The 20,938-nt window shown below is 50.3% G+C and overlaps 3 protein-coding genes across 12 annotated transcripts in view; 2 read left to right on the top strand and 1 right to left on the bottom strand.

Moving 5' to 3' along the window:
- Positions 1 to 132: 132 nt before the first annotated feature.
- IFT20 (intraflagellar transport 20) lies at positions 133 to 2,210 on the bottom strand. Of its 2 annotated transcripts, XM_048324811.1 has the most exons (4): positions 2,007 to 2,210; positions 1,705 to 1,790; positions 997 to 1,100; positions 133 to 544 (listed from the first exon to the last, which is right to left on the bottom strand). In XM_048324811.1, the coding sequence occupies exons 1-4, from the start codon at positions 2,131 to 2,133 to the stop codon at positions 463 to 465; spliced, it is 399 nt and encodes a 132-aa protein (XP_048180768.1). In that variant the 5' UTR covers positions 2,134 to 2,210; the 3' UTR covers positions 133 to 462. The 2 variants fall into 2 exon arrangements, with proteins under 2 accessions (XP_048180768.1, XP_048180769.1); XM_048324812.1 differs by lacking the exon at positions 997 to 1,100 and having other exon boundaries at positions 445 to 544.
- A 56-nt stretch (positions 2,211 to 2,266) lies between these two features.
- On the top strand, positions 2,267 to 11,662 carry TNFAIP1 (TNF alpha induced protein 1). Of its 3 annotated transcripts, XM_048324701.1 has the most exons (7): positions 2,267 to 2,307; positions 3,599 to 3,998; positions 5,438 to 5,607; positions 6,284 to 6,373; positions 6,460 to 6,512; positions 7,096 to 7,291; positions 7,653 to 11,662. In XM_048324701.1, the coding sequence occupies exons 2-7, from the start codon at positions 3,782 to 3,784 to the stop codon at positions 7,869 to 7,871; spliced, it is 945 nt and encodes a 314-aa protein (XP_048180658.1). In that variant the 5' UTR covers positions 2,267 to 2,307; positions 3,599 to 3,781; the 3' UTR covers positions 7,872 to 11,662. The 3 variants fall into 3 exon arrangements, with proteins under 3 accessions (XP_048180658.1, XP_048180657.1, XP_048180659.1); XM_048324700.1 differs by lacking the exon at positions 2,267 to 2,307 and having other exon boundaries at positions 3,558 to 3,998; XM_048324702.1 differs by lacking the exons at positions 2,267 to 2,307; positions 6,284 to 6,373 and having other exon boundaries at positions 3,558 to 3,998.
- Positions 11,663 to 12,674: 1,012 nt separating this feature from the next.
- Positions 12,675 to 20,938, top strand: part of SGSM2 (small G protein signaling modulator 2) — a 38,921-nt gene continuing 30,657 nt past the window's right edge. For 6 of the 7 annotated variants that reach the window (XM_048325028.1, XM_048325023.1, XM_048325027.1 and 3 more), the window contains exons 1-2: positions 12,676 to 12,812; positions 19,319 to 19,394. In XM_048325028.1, the coding sequence (XP_048180985.1) occupies positions 12,756 to 12,812; positions 19,319 to 19,394 (133 nt within the window). In that variant the 5' untranslated portion in view covers positions 12,676 to 12,755. Of the gene's footprint in view, positions 12,813 to 19,318; positions 19,395 to 20,938 lie in introns of all 7 variants that reach the window. The other variant, XM_048325025.1, reaches the window with a different exon arrangement.

The raw sequence follows: 20,938 nt of genomic DNA, 5'->3' as shown, positions 1-20,938 counted from the left end.
CATTTCTGTCTTTTTTCTGTAATTCTACAGAAAAAGTAACGTAGGCAATATAGATCCAATACTGCTGCTTGTGTGTAAACCCTTACACTGAAAAGTAACAGAGCAGAAACAATTCTGGTACAGCCAGACAAGTCTGAGAACAATAATTTATTTTCTGATTTCTATGAAAGAGCTGTAGAGTTCAAAAAGACACAACAAAGCACCAGTAGCATTAATTCAACTGTAATTTGAATTAGAACTACTGACTGTACAAAACTGGTATAAAATCAAAGGCCAGAACAGTCTGTGCAGCTGTGAGCTGTCAGCCCTCCTTATTGCCGCGGTACATTCACACCGAGGTACAGCCCCTCCATTGTACAAAACATCTGCACTCCTGCACAGTGGAAATTGCATATTTCTGAAATTCTCAAGATTCTGGAATGGTCAAGTTTCCATGTGAGCTGGTTTTTATCTTAAAATCCTCTATTTCTGGAAAATGAACTGGTCAATGAATTCATTCTGGTCTGCTTCAATTTTGCAGAGAGTCTCGTACTCAATCCGGTACCTGCAAGACAAAACAGAGGGTCCCAGGACCCCCACCCTGTGTGAGGTGGGTCAGGGCAGGCCCCCGGGGTGTGGGAAGGGAGCTGGGCTCCCTGTGTGAGTCACCTGAGCAGCAGCTGCCTGAGTCACACTGAGCAGCTCTAAAGGGCCTTCAGCAGCCAGACACGAGGCTGTTGCAGGTGTCTTTCGGTTCTGCACTGCCCCAGTTTGTGCTGCCTCTGCTCAGCCCTAAAGTCCTCAGGGATGAACCTTCTTTGGTTCACTGCAGGGCCTGAAGGTAACTCCAGGCCTGTGGCATTGTTCACATGTGCTCTGGGCAGGACACACCTTTGCTGCAGGTAGGACTGTCTGAACCAGCTGAGGGTCCCACAGCCAGCACAGGTGGTCAGCCCTGTGTCCGCCCTGAGCCTTCCCAGCCTGCACAACTCCCCAGAGCACTGAACACAAACTCACCTTTCCAGCTGCATCTTTTTCTCAGCTATCAAAGCCTGGAGCTGCTGCTCCTGAGCCTCCCTCTGCTTTGCGATTGACTTCAGGAGGTTCCGTGCCCCGATGGCCTGGCAGGAGAGGGCAGGGATGTGGGGGGGTTTTTTTGCTTAACTCCTTTAGCCCCTCTTCCTCCCAGCAGGCTGACTGCGAGGCCTTTCAGCCCTGCCAGCAATAAGGGAGGGTGATACTGTGCTCCTGAGGGCTTGGTGGGACTGGCCCCAGTCCCTGCGGGGCTGGGCAGGGTGAGGCCTCTGGGGCTTCCCTCAAACTCGAGGAACAAAGTTAGTGACTCCTCTGGACACACAAACTGGGCTCTGGTCTCACAGCCAGACAAGCTCTGGCTACCAGGGGCCTCTCCTGCCTCTGGAGGACAAGTCCTACTAAGATGGAATGATTTAAAAACACATATTGTTTCTGTGCAGAAACATAGACAAGCAGGGAGAGCAGGACTGGTACATGTGGGAGTAATGTGACACTGTCATAGGCTTCATTAATTCATTACTACCAATTAATTTTATCAATTAGTATCAATTTTAAAGGCCCAGTTAATCCCAGAGGAATGCCAGCAGGATGCTGACAGAGAATCGTTACTTCTGCTGTAAAGGGAGGGAGGGATAGAGAGGCCCACACACGACAGCGCACACGAGAAGCCATGAATTAACTGCACAGTACCTTCATCTTCTCACTTTCTGCAGCTTTGGCCAGTTGGTCAACGAGCTCAATCAAGCTGCCGACTATTTTCTGAAATTCTGCTGTTTCTGTAAAGAAAAAAATCGTCAAGTGATACCCAGAGCTGCCCTAAAGAGATCTAATGCTCCTGCTTTGTGGTAGCGTTTTTAGATGCAGCTTTATGTTTACTGTAAACAGCCACGTTTTAAGATTTGTGCGGAATCAGACGAAAGGGACGAGAAAAGGCCTGAGGTGTCCGCGAGCCGATCGGCGCTCGGTGCCCGGCCCGGCCCCTCGGCACTCACTGTCCACGAAGGCCCGGCACTCCTCACGGAGCTGCGCCGTCTGCGCCGCCACCTCGGGCTCCAGCACCCGCAGCTTGTTCAGCTCGTCAAAGTGCAGCCCCGCCGCGCCCAGCGCCGCCTGCGCCATGGCCAGCGCAGCGGACCGGGACCGCCACCGGCACCGGCACCGCGGGGCTGCCGCTCCTCCGGCCCCGCCCGGCCCGGCCCCGCCTCCGCCGCACCGCGGGGCCCGTCGGGAGCCGGGGAAGCTCTTCCGGGCCGGCGGTTCCCGGGGCGGGCCGGGGCTGAGGGGCGGCCGCGGGTGAGTGAAGCCGGGTGCTGTGCGGGGCCGTGAGCGGGGCCGGGCCGGGCCGAGCTGAGCCGTGTGCGGGGCCGCCTCTGTTCGCTTCCCCGGTGGCCAGGGCAGACGAAACCTTTCCCGGGCCGCGCCGCCGTTCCCGGTGCGCGGGGCTCGGGCGGAGCGGGGCCGCGGCCTGGGCTGTGCCCGCCGTGCAGCCGCGGCAGGGCCGGGCAGGGCCCGCGGGCCGCTCCGTGGGACCCGCGCGGGTCCGGGCGCCTGCCCGGGCTGTGGGGCGCGTTCCCGTTCTCCCCCGGGTTCCCCCCGAGCCGTTCGGGTCCCTCCTTTTCCCGGCGGTGCTGAGCAGGGGCCGGTCCCAGCGCGGGTCTCGATGCGGGGCCATTGTTCCGCAGCCCCTCCTGCCTCCCACGCGGGGCAGGAAGGAAGGGACGGGAAGGGATGTGGAGAATTTTCGGTCGTGTCAAAGGGGGTAATTAAAGGTCTCCTGGGTGTTTACAGCAGAGGCCTCACAGCTCCTCAGTGAGCAGTTACAGGACTGGCGTTGGCTCCTGCCTGTGCTGGCTGGGCAGGGGGTTCTGCTCGTGTTTAGCTTCGTCCTTGGGTCAGAGCAGTGAGAAACTGCCCGAAGGGACGGAACTGACCCAGAGCTCTTCTGAGGAGTTCGGTCGGACAGGCTGGATTCCTGTCTCCTCACAGGTTCGGTCTGGCTGCTGTTACAAGCATGCTCCTCTTCTGAAAAGGGGGTTTGAGGGTTTAAAACAAGGCAGGACATCAGGGACAAAGTGGTGTACGTGGTGGGGAGTGTTTTTTCAAATTAAAACTATGTTCCCTGGTCAGGGCTCCAGAATGGACAAAGGAGAGTTTTGAATGAGAGGAGTTACCAGAAAATAGAACCTTGTGATCCAGCTTTTCAATGCTGAGGCATTTGAAGAGACATTTGTGTCTCCAGTTAAAAGTCAAACCAGCGCCAACAAACCCTGCTCAGGGGTATGCACACCCCAGCTGAAGGAGGGGCAGGAAGCTCTTCCAGGGTGTTTCAGTTGCGCTCAGAGTTGGGTTCTGTTGGGAAGCCGAGGGGGAGCTGAATTGCAGCCGCGTTGGAGCCTGGCCCTCAGTGCTGTGTGGTGTTTGCAGTGTTGGCTGGAGATACAATAACAGGAAGTCGGGAGAGATTCATGTGCCTCAGAAATGTGACGCAGAGATAACTTGGCTGCATGAATTGTCTGAAAAATGGCTGAATTGTGTTTTGCCAGGATGTGTGTAGTTGTGTCCTTAGGAAGTGCCTCTTCCGCAGGGTGACGTCCACGTCTGTGTGTGGAGTGGCTGTGGGATGCCGTGCTGACCCCGGGCTGTGCTGACCCCGAGGTGATGCCGGCCCCTGCCCCACCGTTCTGGCCCGCTGAGGCGTGACCGCGGCACCACGGCGGGGCCGGCCCGGCCCACGCGCTGCAGGGTGGTCATCTACCTCCAGAAGGACATGTCGGGGGACACGTGCCTGGGCAGCGCCCTGTGTCCGGCCGCGGGGCACAAGCCCAAGGCCGGCGGGCTCAAGGGCAGCAGCCTGGGGAACAAGTACGTGCGCCTCAACGTCGGGGGCTCCCTGTACTACACCACGGTGCAGGTGCTCACCAGGCACGACACCATGCTCAAGGCCATGTTCAGCGGCAGGATGGAGGTGCTCACCGACAAGGAAGGTAAGGGAACAGCTTTTAGTGTTGACAGTTTTGTAAAACAGCTGGGCTTTGGTGGTAGTTTTACTCCGTTAAGGATGTAGGGAGCAATATATGCCAAAAATAACTTGGAACATTAAGCAGCCAAGTCCCGTTGGTGCTAGCAGTCCTTTGGCTTTATAGAAATACGGTTTTATGTTACCCAGATGAACTGGGGAAGGACTGGTCCTCTTCGCTGCCCTCACAGCTGGTGAGCAGGTTGGTGGTGTTGTGAACAGACAGTCTGTGAGCTGTCATTTCTGTCACATCGAGGAGTGGCATTATTCGAACTGCGCACGTGGGGAGGGACGTGCAGCTTTCAGCTTTAAGGCTTGGAATAGACTGCCTTGCTTTGTTGAAAAATTTTTTTTTTTTTCTTCTCCTGAGCAGCATATTGCAGTCGTGGCTCATGGTGCCCTGACAGTGTTTAGGGATCAGTCAGGCAGTGTGTCACCTCCAGCTGGACACATGGTATTTTAAATCCCTGATACATTATAAAGGGCAGAATAGGCAGTTTTGTGTAAGAGCCTCAGCCTGAATGCAAAACAAGGGTCATGTTCTGATAGCTCTAGCTGGAGGGTCCAGCAGGGGTTTAGCTTACTTTCCTAGGTTGTTTTCTGTACCTAGATTCCAAAATAACACCTTTTTTCTTGCCTTCCACATTATGGGAAAGGGTTTGGCACTGTACTAAGCCTTGTGCCTGTGTGCATCCTACACTGCTATTGTTTGGCAGCAATCAGACATCCTGTTTCCGTAGGGAGTGTGACTTCAGGGATTTTGTAAAATTGCAAGAATTTGTCTGGTTGCTAATGTTTCCTCTGCTTCATCCCCTCTGTGCTTCCTCCTGATCTGTCTGTCCTGTTCTTTGCCCCTGTTTGGGGACTAGAACGGCTTTTTCCCCCACACTGGGGCTGGTCTGCCATTTGGCATCTTCAGAACACTTCTCTCTCTTTAACTCCAAACAGCAGCAGAAGATGTGTTTGGAGAACTGCCAAATCCTCCTTGTTAGGCCACAGAACTTACCCAAATCTACTTGTTGCAAACATTGGTGAATTCTCTCTTCCAGTCCTTCACTGGCTCTCAGAAGTTTCTGACTGCCCAGCATCACAGTGTAGCACTGCAGCTGGGTTCCTGCAGCAATCTCAGTGTGTTGTGCTAGAAGCTGAGTGTTTTTAGCTTAGGGCTTTGCTTTTGGGGTGCTGGAAAGCAGTGGGAACATCTGGGCAGTACCAAAGGGACTCCACTGTCAGGTTCTGTTCTGGAACCAGCTTCAGTTTGCTCTAAGTCAGTAGAGACTTCCACTGGGTGAAATGGGAGAAGTGTCCTGAGCAGCTTCAGGAAACCTCAGCGTTGTTTAATCTCTCCAGGGAGCTTTCTCTGGCCTCTGGTGTTGAGGTGACTGAAATGTGTTGGTTATTTTTCAGGCTGGATCCTTATAGACCGTTGTGGGAAGCACTTTGGAACAATTTTAAACTATCTCAGAGACGACACCATCGCACTTCCAAAACACAGGCAGGAGATCAAAGAGTTGATGGCAGAAGCCAAGTACTATCTCATCCAGGGCTTAGTGGACATGTGCCAAGCAGCCCTGCAGGTAAGAACAGAAGTAGCCTGTGAAGTGTTTCATGGATGTTTTGCTTATCAAATTTACATAAGACGACTTGAGAGATTATTTCATGGCCTTAGAGATGGCACCAAGTCTGAGGTGTACAAGGTATTTTAAAATATTATTTAGTAAATAGTGAGGGATCTGGGGACACAGCCTGTGCTGCCTGAGGGATCTGGGGGCATGGCCTGTCCTGCCCACACCTGGTTGTTGCTCTGTGTCCTGAGGGCTGACAACCTGAGGGATGCTGGTGACATCCTGTTCTGCCAAGTGTTCGGTTCACTGTGGTTGATGCTCTTCTATGCAGTGATTTGAGTTGATTAAAACTGCTGCAAACTCCTTCTATCCTTTTCTTCGAGAAAAGATGGAATAATAAACCCACTTAAACCAAATATGACTAGACCTTGTCCTTGCTATAGCTGAGGACATCCACCTGCATCCCAATATTTCAATTACTGCTGCCTTCCGGGGATAAGAAATCTCTGCTGTGATTCTGGGTTGCAGATCAAGGTAAGCTGTGTGGTTACTGTAGCAACCCAGAGCTTTTCCTGTGCATCACAGCATTTGGGAACATGGCTGGAGGGGCTGAAGGAGGCAGCAGCAGCAGTGTCAGCTTTAGCATTTCTCTCTCTTATTTCCTCTCTTTCTTCCTCCTTTAAAACAGGACAAGAAAGACTTGTATGAACCTGTCTGCAGCATCCCTATTATCACCTCTCCGAAGGAAGAGGAGAGACTGATAGAGTCATCAATGAAAGTAACTGCTCTTACCAATTGTGGATTTATGCTAAATGTATTCAAACACAGAACTTACCTTTTCTGCTTTTCTCTCACTCCCAACAGCCTGTTGTTAAACTGCTTTATAACAGAAGCAACAATAAATACTCCTACACCAGGTATGTCCCTCTTTTTTCCCCCACTTTAGTGGGAAAGTTTAACTATGGGAGTGGAAGATGGTTATGGATGACCTAACTTGGCTTCTTTTGGTCTGCTTTGGGTTTTGACAACTGTATCTTGCTTTGAATAGTAATTAAGGCCCTAGATTGCATGTCTGTCAGTAAAACTTAGTTTCCTAAATAATGTATTCACCCTGGCAATGTGTCTGTGGTGTGCAGGGTGCAGAGGACGTGGCCCTTCCAGCACACACCGACTCTGGACTTTTGCTGTCATCAAGCCAGAGAACTGCAGTGAGATGGGGTTTGATAGTCTTGAGTGTGGATAGTTGATTTAATGGTTTGGGACATTGTGCTGTCCTTATTAATTGTATAAGTTGACCTCTAAAGGCTGGTGTGTTTGCTCATGGGTTAGAGCAGTGTATTTGTATCCAGAATGGGCTATTACCCCTCTTTTCTTGGCAGCATGCGGCAATGAGTCACTACTTATTTGTATTCTGCAGTTGGATCAGTGCTGAAAGCTGGTGGAACAGGCAGAGATGGCCGCTTGAAAAACCCTGTTCCTGCTTTTGTTGCTGTGTTTCAGTAACTCGGATGACAACTTGCTGAAGAACATCGAGCTGTTTGACAAGCTGTCGCTGCGGTTCAACGGCAGAGTGCTGTTCATCAAGGATGTGATCGGGGACGAGATCTGCTGCTGGTCCTTCTACGGGCAGGGCCGCAAGCTGGCCGAGGTCTGCTGCACCTCCATCGTGTACGCCACGGAGAAGAAGCAAACCAAGGTAATGGAGCTTCACCTGCCCATGTTACGGGTTAGAAATGGTCACAATTAGCATGGTGAGTCTGCAGAATTTCTCTAACTTCAGGAGTTAACTTTGAATTTGCAGCGGTGCAGGTGAGGTTAGCAGGACCCAATGTTAAGAATCAGAGATAGTGTATTGCGATCTAAAAGAACAGGCGAGGGAGGTGACCTGGTGGTGCGAGTAACCCTCTACCAGGAATTTGTCTATTTTGCTCATTGACAATTGTTTTACTCTCTTTATAATGTGTTGGTTTATGGCTCAGTACCTTTTCACGTGTGGGTGTGTGTTCCAGTCGTTATCCTGGGTGGATCAGGAACAGGACATGTGCTGTCTCTTGTAGGTGGAATTCCCTGAAGCTCGAATTTATGAGGAAACACTAAATGTCCTACTGTACGAGACCCCCCGTGTCCCGGATAACTCCCTGCTGGAGGCCACAAGCCGCAGCCGGAGCCAGGCCTCGCACAGCGAGGATGATGAGGGCTTCGAGCTGCGCGACCGCGTGCGCCGCATCCACGTCAAGAGATACAGCACCTACGACGACCGCCAGCTCGGCCACTAGTGTGTCCCCCTGCAGCAGGGGCTGCTCCAGCCTGTGTCCTTGTCCTTGGACAGGAGGGAGGGATCCCTTGGTCTCTGGCCATTGATTTTCATTGGGTGTCTCGGCTCCCGAGAGAAGCAAACGGGGATCTGTGTGCACAAAGCAGCACTAAATGCCAAGGGCTTGGAGAACTGAGGTGTGAGTTGTGCACCTTGTGCTTTACCTGCAGGCTGGCCCCTCTTCCTGCTGGGGAGGGGGGATTTGGAACACTGGTTCTCAGTTTGTGGTTCCTCTTTCCTATCTAATGACTTACGGTTTCCCCCCTTGACGTGAGCAGCACTGCTCTTCTGAGTGAGGTGGCGCGGTTTGAAAAGCTCTTTCCAGACACCTCCCCTTTCAGGGCTTGGTATAGTGGAACTTACAGTTATTAAATCGAGATACTGAAGAGAGAACTTGAATGTGGCTGCTCTTGGCAGACGCTACATGGGATAAGCGCCAGGAGAAACATTTGGCTGGCCAGTCAGCTGCACCTGTGCTCTCCCACCCCTGTCCCCAGAACACCTGCAGAGGTTTGTGTTCCAGGATAGTGTCTGTAAAACTCATTGATTCCAAGGCAAGCTCTTCCAAAGTGGTAAGAATCAAGTCATCAAACAACCTCCCCATGTAAAAAATGGAAATCTCTGAAAATGTAAATGTGTAGGTAATGACTCGTCCTGGGAGAGAGAGAAATGAGTATGGTGAGGGAAGAAACTTGAAGTAAGCAAACTTGAGCAGATTGTGGCAGCGTTGCCATGGTTGAAGCTTGTCACAGTGAAATCCTGTTTATATAAACAAGGGTAATCTGGGGGATTGGTTTTACATTAGTTTCCTCCTGTGGCCCAAAATTGCTATTTAATGTTAAATTTCTCAAGCGATGGGGGAGAAATTGCTGTGACTGGGGATGTACAGGCTAAACAATGTTTTCTAAGGCTAGAACACGTGAATTCCAGTTCTGTGTCCTAAATGCCTTCTAGAGTGTAGAAGTTGAAGAAGAAAAACAGCTGTGAAAGTCTTGTTCTAACATGGAACTGCAGGAGGCTTTGGGCACAGGAGAGAGGTGGCCTATATTGGATTTTAGACTGAAATAATCACTTTTATTCCGAGTGCTTGGCTAGGTGCTAATTGTACAGGGCACTTACGGAGCTGGGAGTCAAGTCTGCTCTGCAAATTTGGAAATTTCTGAAAACAGTTTCAAATTTAGTATGAAAAGTCATTATTGTATTTTTAAATGTGTGCTTGTATGTTTGAGCTGTAGGTAGCAGATTCTGGTTTTGCCACTGTCATTCATGGTTATTTCTGCTGGCTGCCCACTGGGAGCCGTGGATATGTCAGCTTTGTTCCACAGCTGCCTTTGTGTTCCCATATCATACTTGGTCATGAAGCTCCAGATTCCACAGTGGTCAGTCCTGAACTGCTTTGACCCATGCCAAATCTGCCTGTAAGATTTAAAGAAAATTACTGCAAAAGCCTGACAAAAAAAAAATCCCAAATTAATGCAGGGAGGTCATAAGGGGAATTGAGATGTAGATGGTTTGGGAGTAACAGGAGCAGGGGAGGGAACAAAAAATTATTTGCACTCATTTAGGTTTTTGAAAATTAAATTGTTGTCCGTTAGTAAGAAAACACTAGCAGACCTTTAGGATTTTCTTGCCTCTACACGTGGCAGGATTCACTTCATTCTCCTCACATTCAGGAAGCAGCATTGCACAGGGGTGCACCTGCCTTGTTGTGAAAGGCCTCTTGAAACCTCAATATTTCTAACAACTTCTTTTATATTGCTTTCTCTAAGGTTTTGTTTTTCCAGGTGGTTATTCTGTTGTGCCAGGAAAAATACAGCTGTTGAGATTAGATTCAACAAAGATTTTGGTGGTATTTCTCTCTAGTTCTGCTAGAGTGTGATGTGGATTTTAAATTTTTTTTTTCTCTCCACTGATGCTATTGAATTTGAAGGCACCAGCAGAGGCTGCAGTGGTGGGGTCTTTGTGCTGCATTTAATAGCTTCAAGTTATTATCTTGTGCTTTTTCTGTCTTGTAACAAAGGCTGATGCCATTTAAAATCCACATGTGGCACTTCTGTTTCTTGGCAAATGATTTATATTATTTTTTTCTTGTTACTATCGTAGTGAATGTTAACAGAATAAGTAAGTGATGTTGATAGCCTTGCAAAACTGCATTTAAGTTATAAGCAGAAAAATGTCATATTTGCATTTATTTTTTCTGGGGAGGACAGGTATGGGAAGGAGTGTGTGAAAGAGAATGTGGGATCTGTGTGCTACTCCAGAGGCTTTCTGTGCTCACAGGATTCATTAATGAAATGGATCCAACTTGTGAATTATTACACTGTAAGAAGCAGAGAAAAGCTTGTGTTTTGGTTTAGTTGGTTTTCCTTTCCCTATTTCCCATAGCCAACAAGTAGTATTAATTTCTGATTTGAATTTAGATTAATTAACCTGGGAAACAGTTTTGAGAACCATCTGGGTTGTGAGAATCTTTTATCAAGTGCAGAGGATCCTCTTGGTATTTGTGGAATGTGGAGTATCAATAAGAACAGTCAGCAGTTATGAGCACGTTTAAAATACGTGCAGAGATCCTTTTCATTTCTCCTGAGTTCTGTTTGTCTGGGACTGAATGTCCCTTGCCCCAAAATCATGTCCTGGGCATGTCCAGTCTCTGTCCCACCCAGTTCTGATCATTTTGAGTACTGGGGTTGTAACACATGCTTTGTATTCTCACCTTAATCAGTCTTTAGGTAACTGAAGGCTATTAATTATTTTGACAGGAATGTTCTAGACATTCTAGAGCACGAGTTTACAGCCTGGTGTAGTGCAGGAGCAGCAGCACTGAGCAGGATGATGCAGTTTAAAGGCAACAAGTTGTCACTTGTACTGGCTTCCACACAGACCATCACCAGTGGGTGCATTAATGATGTGCCCAGGAATTTGGAGTAGCCTTTGGGAGAAAAAAGAGCCTTTTTGCCCCACTTACAGGGTGTGAATTGTAACTACATTAGCTGACTTTCTTACAAGGCTCTGTCCTCTTCACTCCTAAATTTAGGCAAACCTTTGTGCGTTCAGGCACTGCCTTGGCAGACTGAGGGAATGAATGGGAACCTTTCCCTGCCATCCGTGCCCAGCCTTGTCCTTACTGTGGGCTTGGTTTGATTTTGTTCTTCTCGAGGTTTTTCATTTTCAGACAGAATTCTCTCCAGGCAGCAGTGGTGAATGTACCTGAACTGGATGGGTCTGCCTAGCAGCCCCTGCCTTACAGTTAGGTTGTGTCCTGTGACAATCCTTGGCATTCAGTCTTCACAGCCGCCTTCCCCGCTGTGCTGTTGGAGAGCTCAGGTGTGCCTGGGAGGCGAATCCTGTTCCAGCTCTGTCCCTCCCTCGGGGACAGACAGCAGGCTGTTTTCTGTACCTGTGTCACTTCTCATCTAATGGAATGGTAGTTAAGACCCTCCCCTACCTCACAGGGTGGTTGACACTTAAATTGTTCATTAAGAGTAAAGGATTTTTATGATATTTTATATCCAGAGGATAGCAAATATCATTGCTGATCTTGTTTAAACTGACATTCTGTGATCAAGTTATTTTCTTAGAGATTCAATCTTTGTTTTATTTTTATGTCTAACTTTTAAGGGTCAGTTTTACAGATAAAGTACCTAGTTAATGCAGTAATTAATCAATTATCTGTTGGTTAAAGTGTTTTGCCAGTGCATTAAACGGAAATAGAACACTAATTTTTAATAAAGTGTTATATTTTGTCTTCTGTGATTTTTCTCTAGCACCATAACTTTCTATTGGCAGTGTTGGTCTCTACACTTTGGTTCCGTGTTGCCGTTGTGATCCCCGCCGAGGATTTGGGATCCGTGAGGTGCAGCGGTGCCGTGTGAGCGCATGGATTTGGGATCACAGGCACGGTTCGTCCCCGTGCTGCGCGGTGCCCGGGGCGGTGCCCGGGGCTGGGGCTCCCGGACCGGGACCGGCAGCGCAGCGGGGGCTCCGTGTCCCTCTGTCAACCCGCACCGCTGGATCCGTGTGTCCCCCCGTGTCCCTCTGTCCCTCTGTCGCCCCGCACCGCTGGATCCGTGTGTCCCCCCGTGTCCCTCTGTCCCTCTGTCGCCCCGCACCGCTGGATCCGTGTGTCCCCCCGTGTCCCTCTGTCCCTCTGTCAACCCGCACCGCTGGATCCGTGTGTCCCCCCGTGTCCCTCTGTCCCTCTGTCAACCCGCACCGCTGGATCCGTGTGTCCCCCCGTGTCCCTCTGTCCCTCTGTCAACCCGCACCGCTGCATCCGTGTGTCCCCCCGTGTCCCTCTGTCCCTCTGTCGCCCCGCACCGCTGCATCCGTGTGTCCCCCCGTGTCCCTCTGTCCCTCTGTCGCCCCGCACCGCTGGATCCGTGTCCCCCGCCGTGTCCCCCGCCGTGTCTCCCGCCGTGTCCCCCGCCGTGTCCCCCGCCGTGTCCCCCGCCGTGTCCCCCGCCGTGTCCCCCGCCGTGTGTCCCCCCGTGTGTCCCCCCGTGTGTCCCCCCGTGTGTCTCCCCGTGTCCCCCCGTCCCCCCGTGTCCCTCTGTCCCTCTGTCGCCCCGCACCGCTGCATCCGTGTGTCCCCCCGTGTCCCTCTGTCGCCCCGCACCGCTGGATCCGTGTCCCCCGCCGTGTCCCTCCGTGTCCCTCCGTCCCCCCGTGTCCCTCCGTCCCGGCCCCGCTCGCTGCCCCGGGAGCCGCGCGCGCCTCTGGCCGCACCACGGCGCCCCCCCGCGGCCGGGCGGTGCCGCGCGGGCCCGCCCCGCCCGCTGACGTCACGCCGCGGTGAAGATGGCGGCGGGCCCGGGTCGGGAGCTGTGAGCGCCCCGGGCCCGCCAACATGAGCTGCTCGGCGGACGCCGTGAAGGACAGGCTGCTGTGGAACGTGAAGAAGGAGGTGAGGGCGGAGGCGGGTGAGGGCTGCTGTGCGGCGGGCAGAGCCCCGCGCTCCGGCGGTCCCTCCCCGGGGGGCCGCGGGTCGGACCGTGCGCCGCGTGGGGAACGCCCTGAGGCTGCGGACGGGGCCGGTTCCCTCGGCGGGGAGCGGGGTTTGTCCGCCGCAGCCGTGCGTGCCTGCCTGAGGCTGTGCCCCGGCTCCGCTCGGCCGGGCTGGCGGCTCTGTCGGGGCGATGCTGCTCCAGGAGAACCTCGGTGCTCTTCTCTTCCCGGGCGCACCGGGAGCAGAGATGCCGCCCGCGGGGCTCCTGCTGCGGCAGGAGGCTGCCATCGGCTGCCGCTCCCTTTCCCGGGGTTTGTGTTTCCCGTAGTATTCGTTTTTTATGACTTTTTCTTAACTGTGAGCTTTAGAGGAGAAGGGGGGGAAATCGTGAATAACAAAGGTATTCCTAAGGTGTCCTTGGATGAGCCGCGCTGGCTCGCAGGTGTCGGAGCCCTGGCAGAGGTGCCTCTGGTCTGGCCCTCGCACCTGTGCCCTGGGAATTTGGGTGGTTGTTCCTGTACACACCTGTGTGACATTGCCGTGCTAGGGCAGCCAGAGCCGTATGTGCATAAGGAGCCCAACCCCCGCATCCGAGCGGGGCGGCGGTGTTCGGTCACACTCGGTTCGGGCTGCTGGCGCTTGGTCCTCACGCGGTGCCCCTTGTCCGGCGGGAGGTGCCCGGCAGGACGGGCGGAGTGGCCGCCGCGATGGCATCGCGCTGGAGCAGCTCCTGCCGCAGAGCAAGGCTCCTGCCGAGGGTCCTTGCCGAGGTGGGAGGAGGTGCCTGTGGTGTGCACAAGCCCTGGACCGTGGACACCTCTGGAGCACATTCCAGGTGGGACTCCCTGTGGCCATCTTTCCCCGTGCACCGAAGTATTGTATTTTGTGTTTTTGTGGCACTGGCTGTGGTGGTAGCTGCGTGTTGTTACACAGCAACGAAGTGAAGATGTAATGCTTATCCATCACAGCAGTAACAATTATTTTAAACAGGTACCTGCCCTCCTGCTCCTTCTCCTCTTCTCCTCCCCAGTTTATTGCTGGGGAAGCAGCAGGAGCCATCAAAGCTCAGGTGAAAAGTTGTCACTGTGGCCAAGGTTCCTGAGCCTGACTCCTGTGTCCTGACGCTCATTAATGCTGAAATCAGAACACATCGGGTGTTGCAGTCAGTGTGGGGAGTGTGGAAGGGGCAGAGCAGGGACAGACATGTTGAGGATGTGGAGCGGCAGGACTGTGTCCCGGGATGACCCAGCCAGCAACTGGCTGTGGGCAGGTGGCACCTGCTGAATGCAGCCATGAACCTGCCACTTCGATTAGAAATTTCTGCTTAAACTAGAACCTTTGAGCTAAGGCAGTGTAAGGTTTTATTTAGAAGTGGGTGCACTTGCTCTCCTGAGTAATGTTTAAATATATAAATAAATCTGAGAAATGTTTTCCAAGTGTGAACATTGCAATCTTGCGCTAATGCACGAGATGGAAAGTGAAATGGATTTTCATGATCCAAGCCAGCTCAAGCTGAGGAGAAGAAGTGGTGTGTAATTAAAAAGTATGAGGCTAATTTGTTTTTAAAACCTCTAAAATGTTTTTAATTGGATTCTGGTTTTTAAATGACTTGAATAATGCTTGAAAGTGTTATTTGTACCTTCTGTGTCATCTGCAGTTTTGTTTTGTCTCTGATTTGTTTTTTCCTTTTCCAAATCCTCACAAATGCTCTTTTAGAGCATTTATAATGGCTTGGCTTTTTAGGGGTTGGCCAGAGCTTTTGGTAATTATAAGCAGGTGGAGGTAACACCCCTCACCTGTGCCCTCACACACCTGTGGAAGAGCCCTTGTCTGTGCTCACAGTGAGAAAATGGGCTCAGGAGGCAGTTGGAGACACTGAGATGGAGATTTTATTTGTCTTAAATAATCAATTGACAGAGGCAGGAATTGAACACAAGCCACTAGTAAGCACCCACCAGATGATGCTGCCCTTAATAACTGTAATTAACTTTTTCCGATAGAATTTTCAACCTCATTTTTTATCGTGTGTGACTTCACACAGCCCCTTCTGCCTCCTTGCTGTGTGCTGTGGGCTTGCTGGGAAAACCTGACTCCATGTCCATTCTCAGAGCCCTCGTCCCCTTCCCTTGTCCTTTAAACCCAGACTCTATTTCTTGTTAAATTATTTTCCCATAATCTCAATAATCCAGAGGAGTTCAGAGGCAGCAGATTCTTTCTGTGGGCTGTTCCACTAAGCCTGTTAAAATTAATTTGTCTTTGCAAAGTATAAAACAGTCATCTCCAAAATCACTTGGTGCAAAGTGTTTAGTTTATTTTGCCTCTCTCTCTCAGCTAAAACTTCTGCGTTTTTCCTTTGGGAAATGTAATGCTGTTTGCTTTTCCTCAGATGGACTTTCAGTTCCCATTGGTAGGGAATGTATTTTGTTGGCTCTCACAGAAAGGAAGACATGTAATGTGTTTAGAAAATGTAACTGCTGGGATTCATGCTGAGGCCGCTTGGAAGTTCACGTTTCAAGCATTTATCTCTCTCTGCAGGAAAATCTGTTGTGACAAACAGACTCATAAAACAGGCTTTTCTCTGGCCATTTCGTTTTGCCTCCTGAAATGGAAGGTTTTGCCATTTCTGGATTTAAACAGTACTTTCTAGCTGTGAAACAAACAGGATAACAATAACCTTAGCAGTTCTACCCTGAAGGATTTCAGTGCACTTCAGACACTCAATTGCTCAACTTGCAACTGAAATGTAATGACTTCTGAGCAGAAGTGCAATAGTTATTGAACAGCTTTTATTTACACCACCAGTCTTTCATCAGGAGTAAGGAGTCAGTGCAGCAGGAGCTGTCAGTAAGGGAGGTGAGCAGGAGCTGTACAAGCTAAAGAACAGGTGCTGGACATTAGGTTTTCTCCTTTGAGGAAAAAATGCTGTAGGCTTTAACTGTGGTCCTGATTATTCTGGTATGTTATGAGCATTCTTCTTTGCAATTTTTAAAGCTTCCTTATAATAAAGTTTTTTAAAAATTAAACATAAAGGCATTTCTCCTGTGCATTTCTTGGGTGAAACTTAATAAATAATCCATGTATTATGATGTATGTTTGGTGTTTGCTTCTGAAAGTTTTTGGCCCTTGTAGGATGTGGGAGTAAATCAGAGCAGTGATCCATTAGAACATGCTGCAAATGCTGAGCAGCTTCTCTTTGAGGAGTTTGCTTTGCTTTGTCTGGATAATGCTGCCACCAGGATGTTCTATACTCCTCATGTGCTGAGATCTTTACTTGGGTAGGCAGAGCTTTCCTGTCCCTGCTCTGCAGTGGTTGGCAAATGTGTGCCTCCGGTGCCTGGCACCTTTTCCAGGGCGAGCAGCTGTCACCAGGGCTGTGGCTGACGTGGTTCCTGCTGCAGCTGTTCAGGGACAGTGACACTGAGTGACACGCCTGTGCTGCCTCTCTGTGCTCGCGCCACTGGGCAAGTGCAGACAACAGCCTGGTTAGGATGGGCAGCTCCTGTGGTGTTCTGCAGGGGAGGCACAGAGAACAGGAAGGTGTTTCCAGGGCTGGGACAGGAGCCAGTGTCACAGCTGGCCCCAGCACAGACTCCTCTCCAGCTCTGGGAGCAGCTCTGGCCCAGCTCCAGGCTGCAGCCCTCCATCCCTTGCACAAACACAGCTGTAGGCCGGCTGATTCCTTCCCTGTGGGGTAGATGGGTGACTGGGGGGACAGGTGGTCATGTTTCTGTTAATGAGATTAATTTGCAGTTTGGTCAGGTCAGCTGGTAGCTGCCACTGTGTGTGTGGAGGCTTGTGCTCAGAAAGCACCATTTTCAAGTGCCTCCCCAGACCAGAGACAAAGCAGCAGAATTCCCTATGAAGAGCTGTGCAAAATTGCAAGGGAATAAAGGAAACAAGCAAAAAAAAAAAGGCTTGCGTTCCATTTGATCAGAATCACTTGCTTTAGCTCCTTGCCTGGAGCATCCACGAATTACGTGGCAGCGAGGGATGATGTGGGATTGAAGAACACTGCATTCCAGCTTTTGAAGCTTCTCATATCCTGTCTATGCCTTGAAAATGTTTTCTAATAACATTCAGTCACTCTCCAGAAAATGTGCGGAGCTCGCTCGGCATCCGGTGGCAGTGGGGAACACACAGAGTGCCTGCTCTGTGTCCTTAGCTCTGGAGTCCCGGGTTTGAAGTCTCCTGGGGGACACTGGAGGGTGCTGCTGTAGAAAAGTAGTGTTGATTATTGCATCTGAAACCCTTTTCTTTCTCAGTTTTTATACACTTAAAATTTTTTGTTGACTGGGATCTAAATAACATACTGAGCGGATTGGGGTGTGCCTGGGAAATGTGTGGTAGCAGTGAATTGGCTGCGGAGCACTTGAGTTTTTGCTCCTCGAAATGACTCTTCTTCCTCCCTGGTGGTAGGATTTGAATCCCCGTTACTGTTCTCTAGGATTCTGAGACTGATTTCATGGTCTGTAGTCCTGAAGTCGTGTCTGTGACCTTGAGTCATATGTGCACAGGCTGGTGTGACTGTGCTGCACCAAGGCAGACTCTGTCCATCTTCATGCCAGTGGCGCTTGGAGTTGCTTTTTGCCAGCAGTACATCAGCCCTTTCCTTTGGTGGACAAAACTGTGCCAAAGGGATTGCTGAATACACAGGATAAGCCAGATGTGAGTGCCCATCACGAGACCTCCTCACACCTCTGCTTCTTCCTTGATACTCTCTTACTCCTCCACCTCCAGCTGCTTCACTGTGAGGTCATGAGTTCCAACAGCCAGGTCAGAAACGCCACAGGAAAGAAACAAATTGCCTGCACAAAGTTTATATTGTCAGGCCTCAGGTGTGAGCAATGAGCCAGGTTTTATAAAGTGCAAAAGACTTGTTTTGAAATCCTCAGCTATAAAACATGTTCTTTCAAAGCCTCTTACACGTTTGCTTTTTTTCCCTCCGATGTTTTCTTTGCAACTCAGAGGGCTCTTGTTTGATAAGGAACACAAATTCTGGAGGATCCATTTGATCCAGAATTTGCAGTGAGGCGAATGCCATGTGTTGAAAGGCTCGTGCAGCAAGTGCCAGAGCTGCAGCCTGCTGCCAGCTGGGCTGGGGGTGTAGGAGTGGGCACAGAGGCCTCAAGATGATTACTGGGGGAGGGGATGTTTAATTACAGCATCCAGAACTGGTCTTGCAGATGGTCTTGCTGGAGAAGGAAGCCCTCCAAACTGGAGAAGGCATCTCCACGGGCAGTTGCAGAGCCCAGCTGTCGATGGAGCACTGCACCTGCAGCGTCTCCTGGTCCAGCGCTGAGTGGAAAAGCTCAAAACCTTGGGACCTCTCAGTGCCATGAAGTGGTGTCCAGTTAGCTCTAAACGTTGGAAAAAGGGAGTGTCTGGTTAAATCTTCTGCCATGGTAGCACATATTTTCATATATTGAAAGTGAATTGGCCTATGTTTAGTCAGAGTGTCATAATACTGTAATTGTAGCTCATAAATGAGAGAAGTCAAAAATGATGGTTGATTTGTACATGGAAGAGAGCAAGCTCTCCGTGGCCAGGAGGAAATGAGTGTCTGATAAATGAGTTGGTGGAGGCAATGAGGTTTCATCTGGTGTCAGGCTGAGGAAGCCATTGGGGAGGAATCACTGGCAGATGAGCAAGGGTGACTGCAGCCTGTTGTCAAGAGCCTCATTGTAAGAATTGTCTGTTTCTTCTTTAATTTTTGAAAGTCAATAATTTGCAATGATTTCCCTCTCGAACTTGACACATCAACCCTGAAAGTGGAAAGGAACTTTGTTTGAAATCATTAAAAAGTGTGATAAGTGTAATTTTATTTGCTATAATTATTAAGTCATGTCTTGAAGCAAAAACTGAAGGCACTGCCTTCTCTGTAGGACCTGTAATAATTTTGTATACTGTTTGGTGGTGCAGCAGAGCTTCAAAGGCATAATTTGTAATTGCTGTGGCATGTTCCATGCTTCCCAGGTAGGGGGAAGATGGCCCTAAACCTCTCTGGGAATGTGTGCCTGTGTCACTCAGGAATGCTCTGTGCTTGAAAAAGAGCAGAATGGCACAAGTGGAAATGGGACATAGCAACACCATCTGGTTTCATGAGCAAAAGAGACTGTGTGAAGGCCAAGGATGAATCATATAAAAAGTCTCACACAGCTCTTTGGAACTTATGCTGGAGAAGTGCTTTGGAGGGTACTGTGGGCACACTGAAATAGTTCAGCCTTTTGTGGGGGCACACCCCAAACAGAGCTGTCCTTGTTCTGCCAGAGGTTCCCTCATCCCGTGATAAGCCCCTCAGGTTTGTTTGTGCTTTCCCTTCTTAAATCCATTTTTCCCTGCAAAATATGATGTGAGGGAGCTGTTAGTCTGTTGGTGCGGGGCAAGGCAGTGGTTGAAACTGAAACTCCCAAGTGCTGTGCTGATTTTGTTAGGATCATACAATCATTTCTCTCTGTTCATTTTAGGTAAAGCAGATCATGGAAGAAGCTGTCACTCGGAAATTTGTACATGAAGACAGCAGTCACATCATCGCCTTATGTGGTAAATGTCACGCGGAAGAGCTAATGCTACCTAACCTTACTTTTCCTCTACTCTAGACATTTATTTTCTCTGCTGTCAGAGGTAAATGCAGGGATTTAGATATTAGAAATCATGGTGTTCAGGCCCATTTCACCTCTGTATTTGCTACGTGTGTGTACATTACAAATTGTAATGTAACTCTTCTAAGATGTCATTTTCCAAGTACCCAGCCAGGATGACAGGTGGCCTTGCTGCAGGCTGGCCGTGTGTTCCAGGGAGCGCCCAGAGTGGTCTGCCTGCTCTCTGTTCCTGGAATCCCGTCCTGGAAGCTGTGCTGCATTGTTGGTGTAAGGGGTGGTGGGGTGGCAGCTATTTCTGTTAGACTCTGCGTGGCCAAAATTAGGAATACTTTAAAGTCTTCATACTTGTCTCTTCCTCGTACTGTGATTCCAGTTGGTTTTGTGTTCTGAATTCTTTATGGTCTGAAGAACTAATAATTCTGCATGGAGCTGCCTCATTATTGCCCAGCAACCCTACCTGTCCTAAGGCAGGACTCCAGCCTGCTGGTGCTTTGAACAGAGGCCTTGATTAACTCTAAACCAGAAGAAGGTGAAGCTGAATGTTCTGGCTTTACTTTGGCTGATTGAATGGAGAAATCCCTTCCAGCAGATTTGGCTAACAGCTCCTGGCTGGTGCTCTCCTGTGTGTGCAGTTCTCTTCCCTCCCCCACTCCAGTTTCATGTGTCTCTTCAAGAGGTTTTTCCCTTCTATTTAAAATTAGATGGTTCAGTACATGAGTCATTTTTGGTGAATCTTTGCTATAAATATAGAATTCTTGTGAATCATTTTACTCTCTTGGTAGGCTGAGTTTAGCAAGAGTCTCTTAAATACATGATAGCTGATTTCAGGGTCTCTCTGCGTCAGTAGCTGAACAGTTTGTAGCTGCCCTAGGTCCTAGATGGCTGAAGGTGCCAATTAAATGGCATGTGCTACTTGTCCTGGAGGAAATGCTCCAGCTCTGTGCCGCCCTTGCTGGCCTGAAGGAATGGTGTCTCTGTGGATCGGCTCTGCTCATCCAGCAGGAGGGATTTGTGGTCTCTGCCTGGGTGCTCTGGCAGAAGGAATTGTAGAATTGAGGTGGGTTATGGAGAGTTGGTGTGTCACAATGTGTGGGGAAGCAGTGAGTGCAGGAGGTTCTGTCATCCCCTCTGATTTCTAGGAAATCTGGCTCTATGGTTCAGAGCCACAGCAGCTCCATTTGGCCTGTGGCTGACGTGTGCCATTGTGGGACAAAAATTCCAAGTTCCTTTGGGCTATGGGTTGCTGTGGCCGCTGTTGTGTGGCCAGTCAGGCGACAGTGCAGCGATGCAAGCGTCTTTGGAGCATCTTCAGTGGCCAGCGCTTCTGCTGGAAGCTGGCCGTGGATGTTTGCAGCCTGGGCTCTGTCTGTAGAGACGTTTCCTTGGGAACGGCGGCTGCCCCCGTGACGTGGGGCTCCGTCTCTGCGGCAGGGCCAGCGCCGCGCTCTCCTCCCGCGCCCTCCTGCCGCCAGCCCGCCCGGAGCG

Source organism: Corvus hawaiiensis, chromosome 20, assembly GCF_020740725.1.
Source record: "Corvus hawaiiensis isolate bCorHaw1 chromosome 20, bCorHaw1.pri.cur, whole genome shotgun sequence".
Lineage (NCBI taxonomy): Eukaryota > Metazoa > Chordata > Aves > Passeriformes > Corvidae > Corvus > Corvus hawaiiensis.
This window is presented reverse-complemented; position numbering and strand designations above follow the sequence as displayed.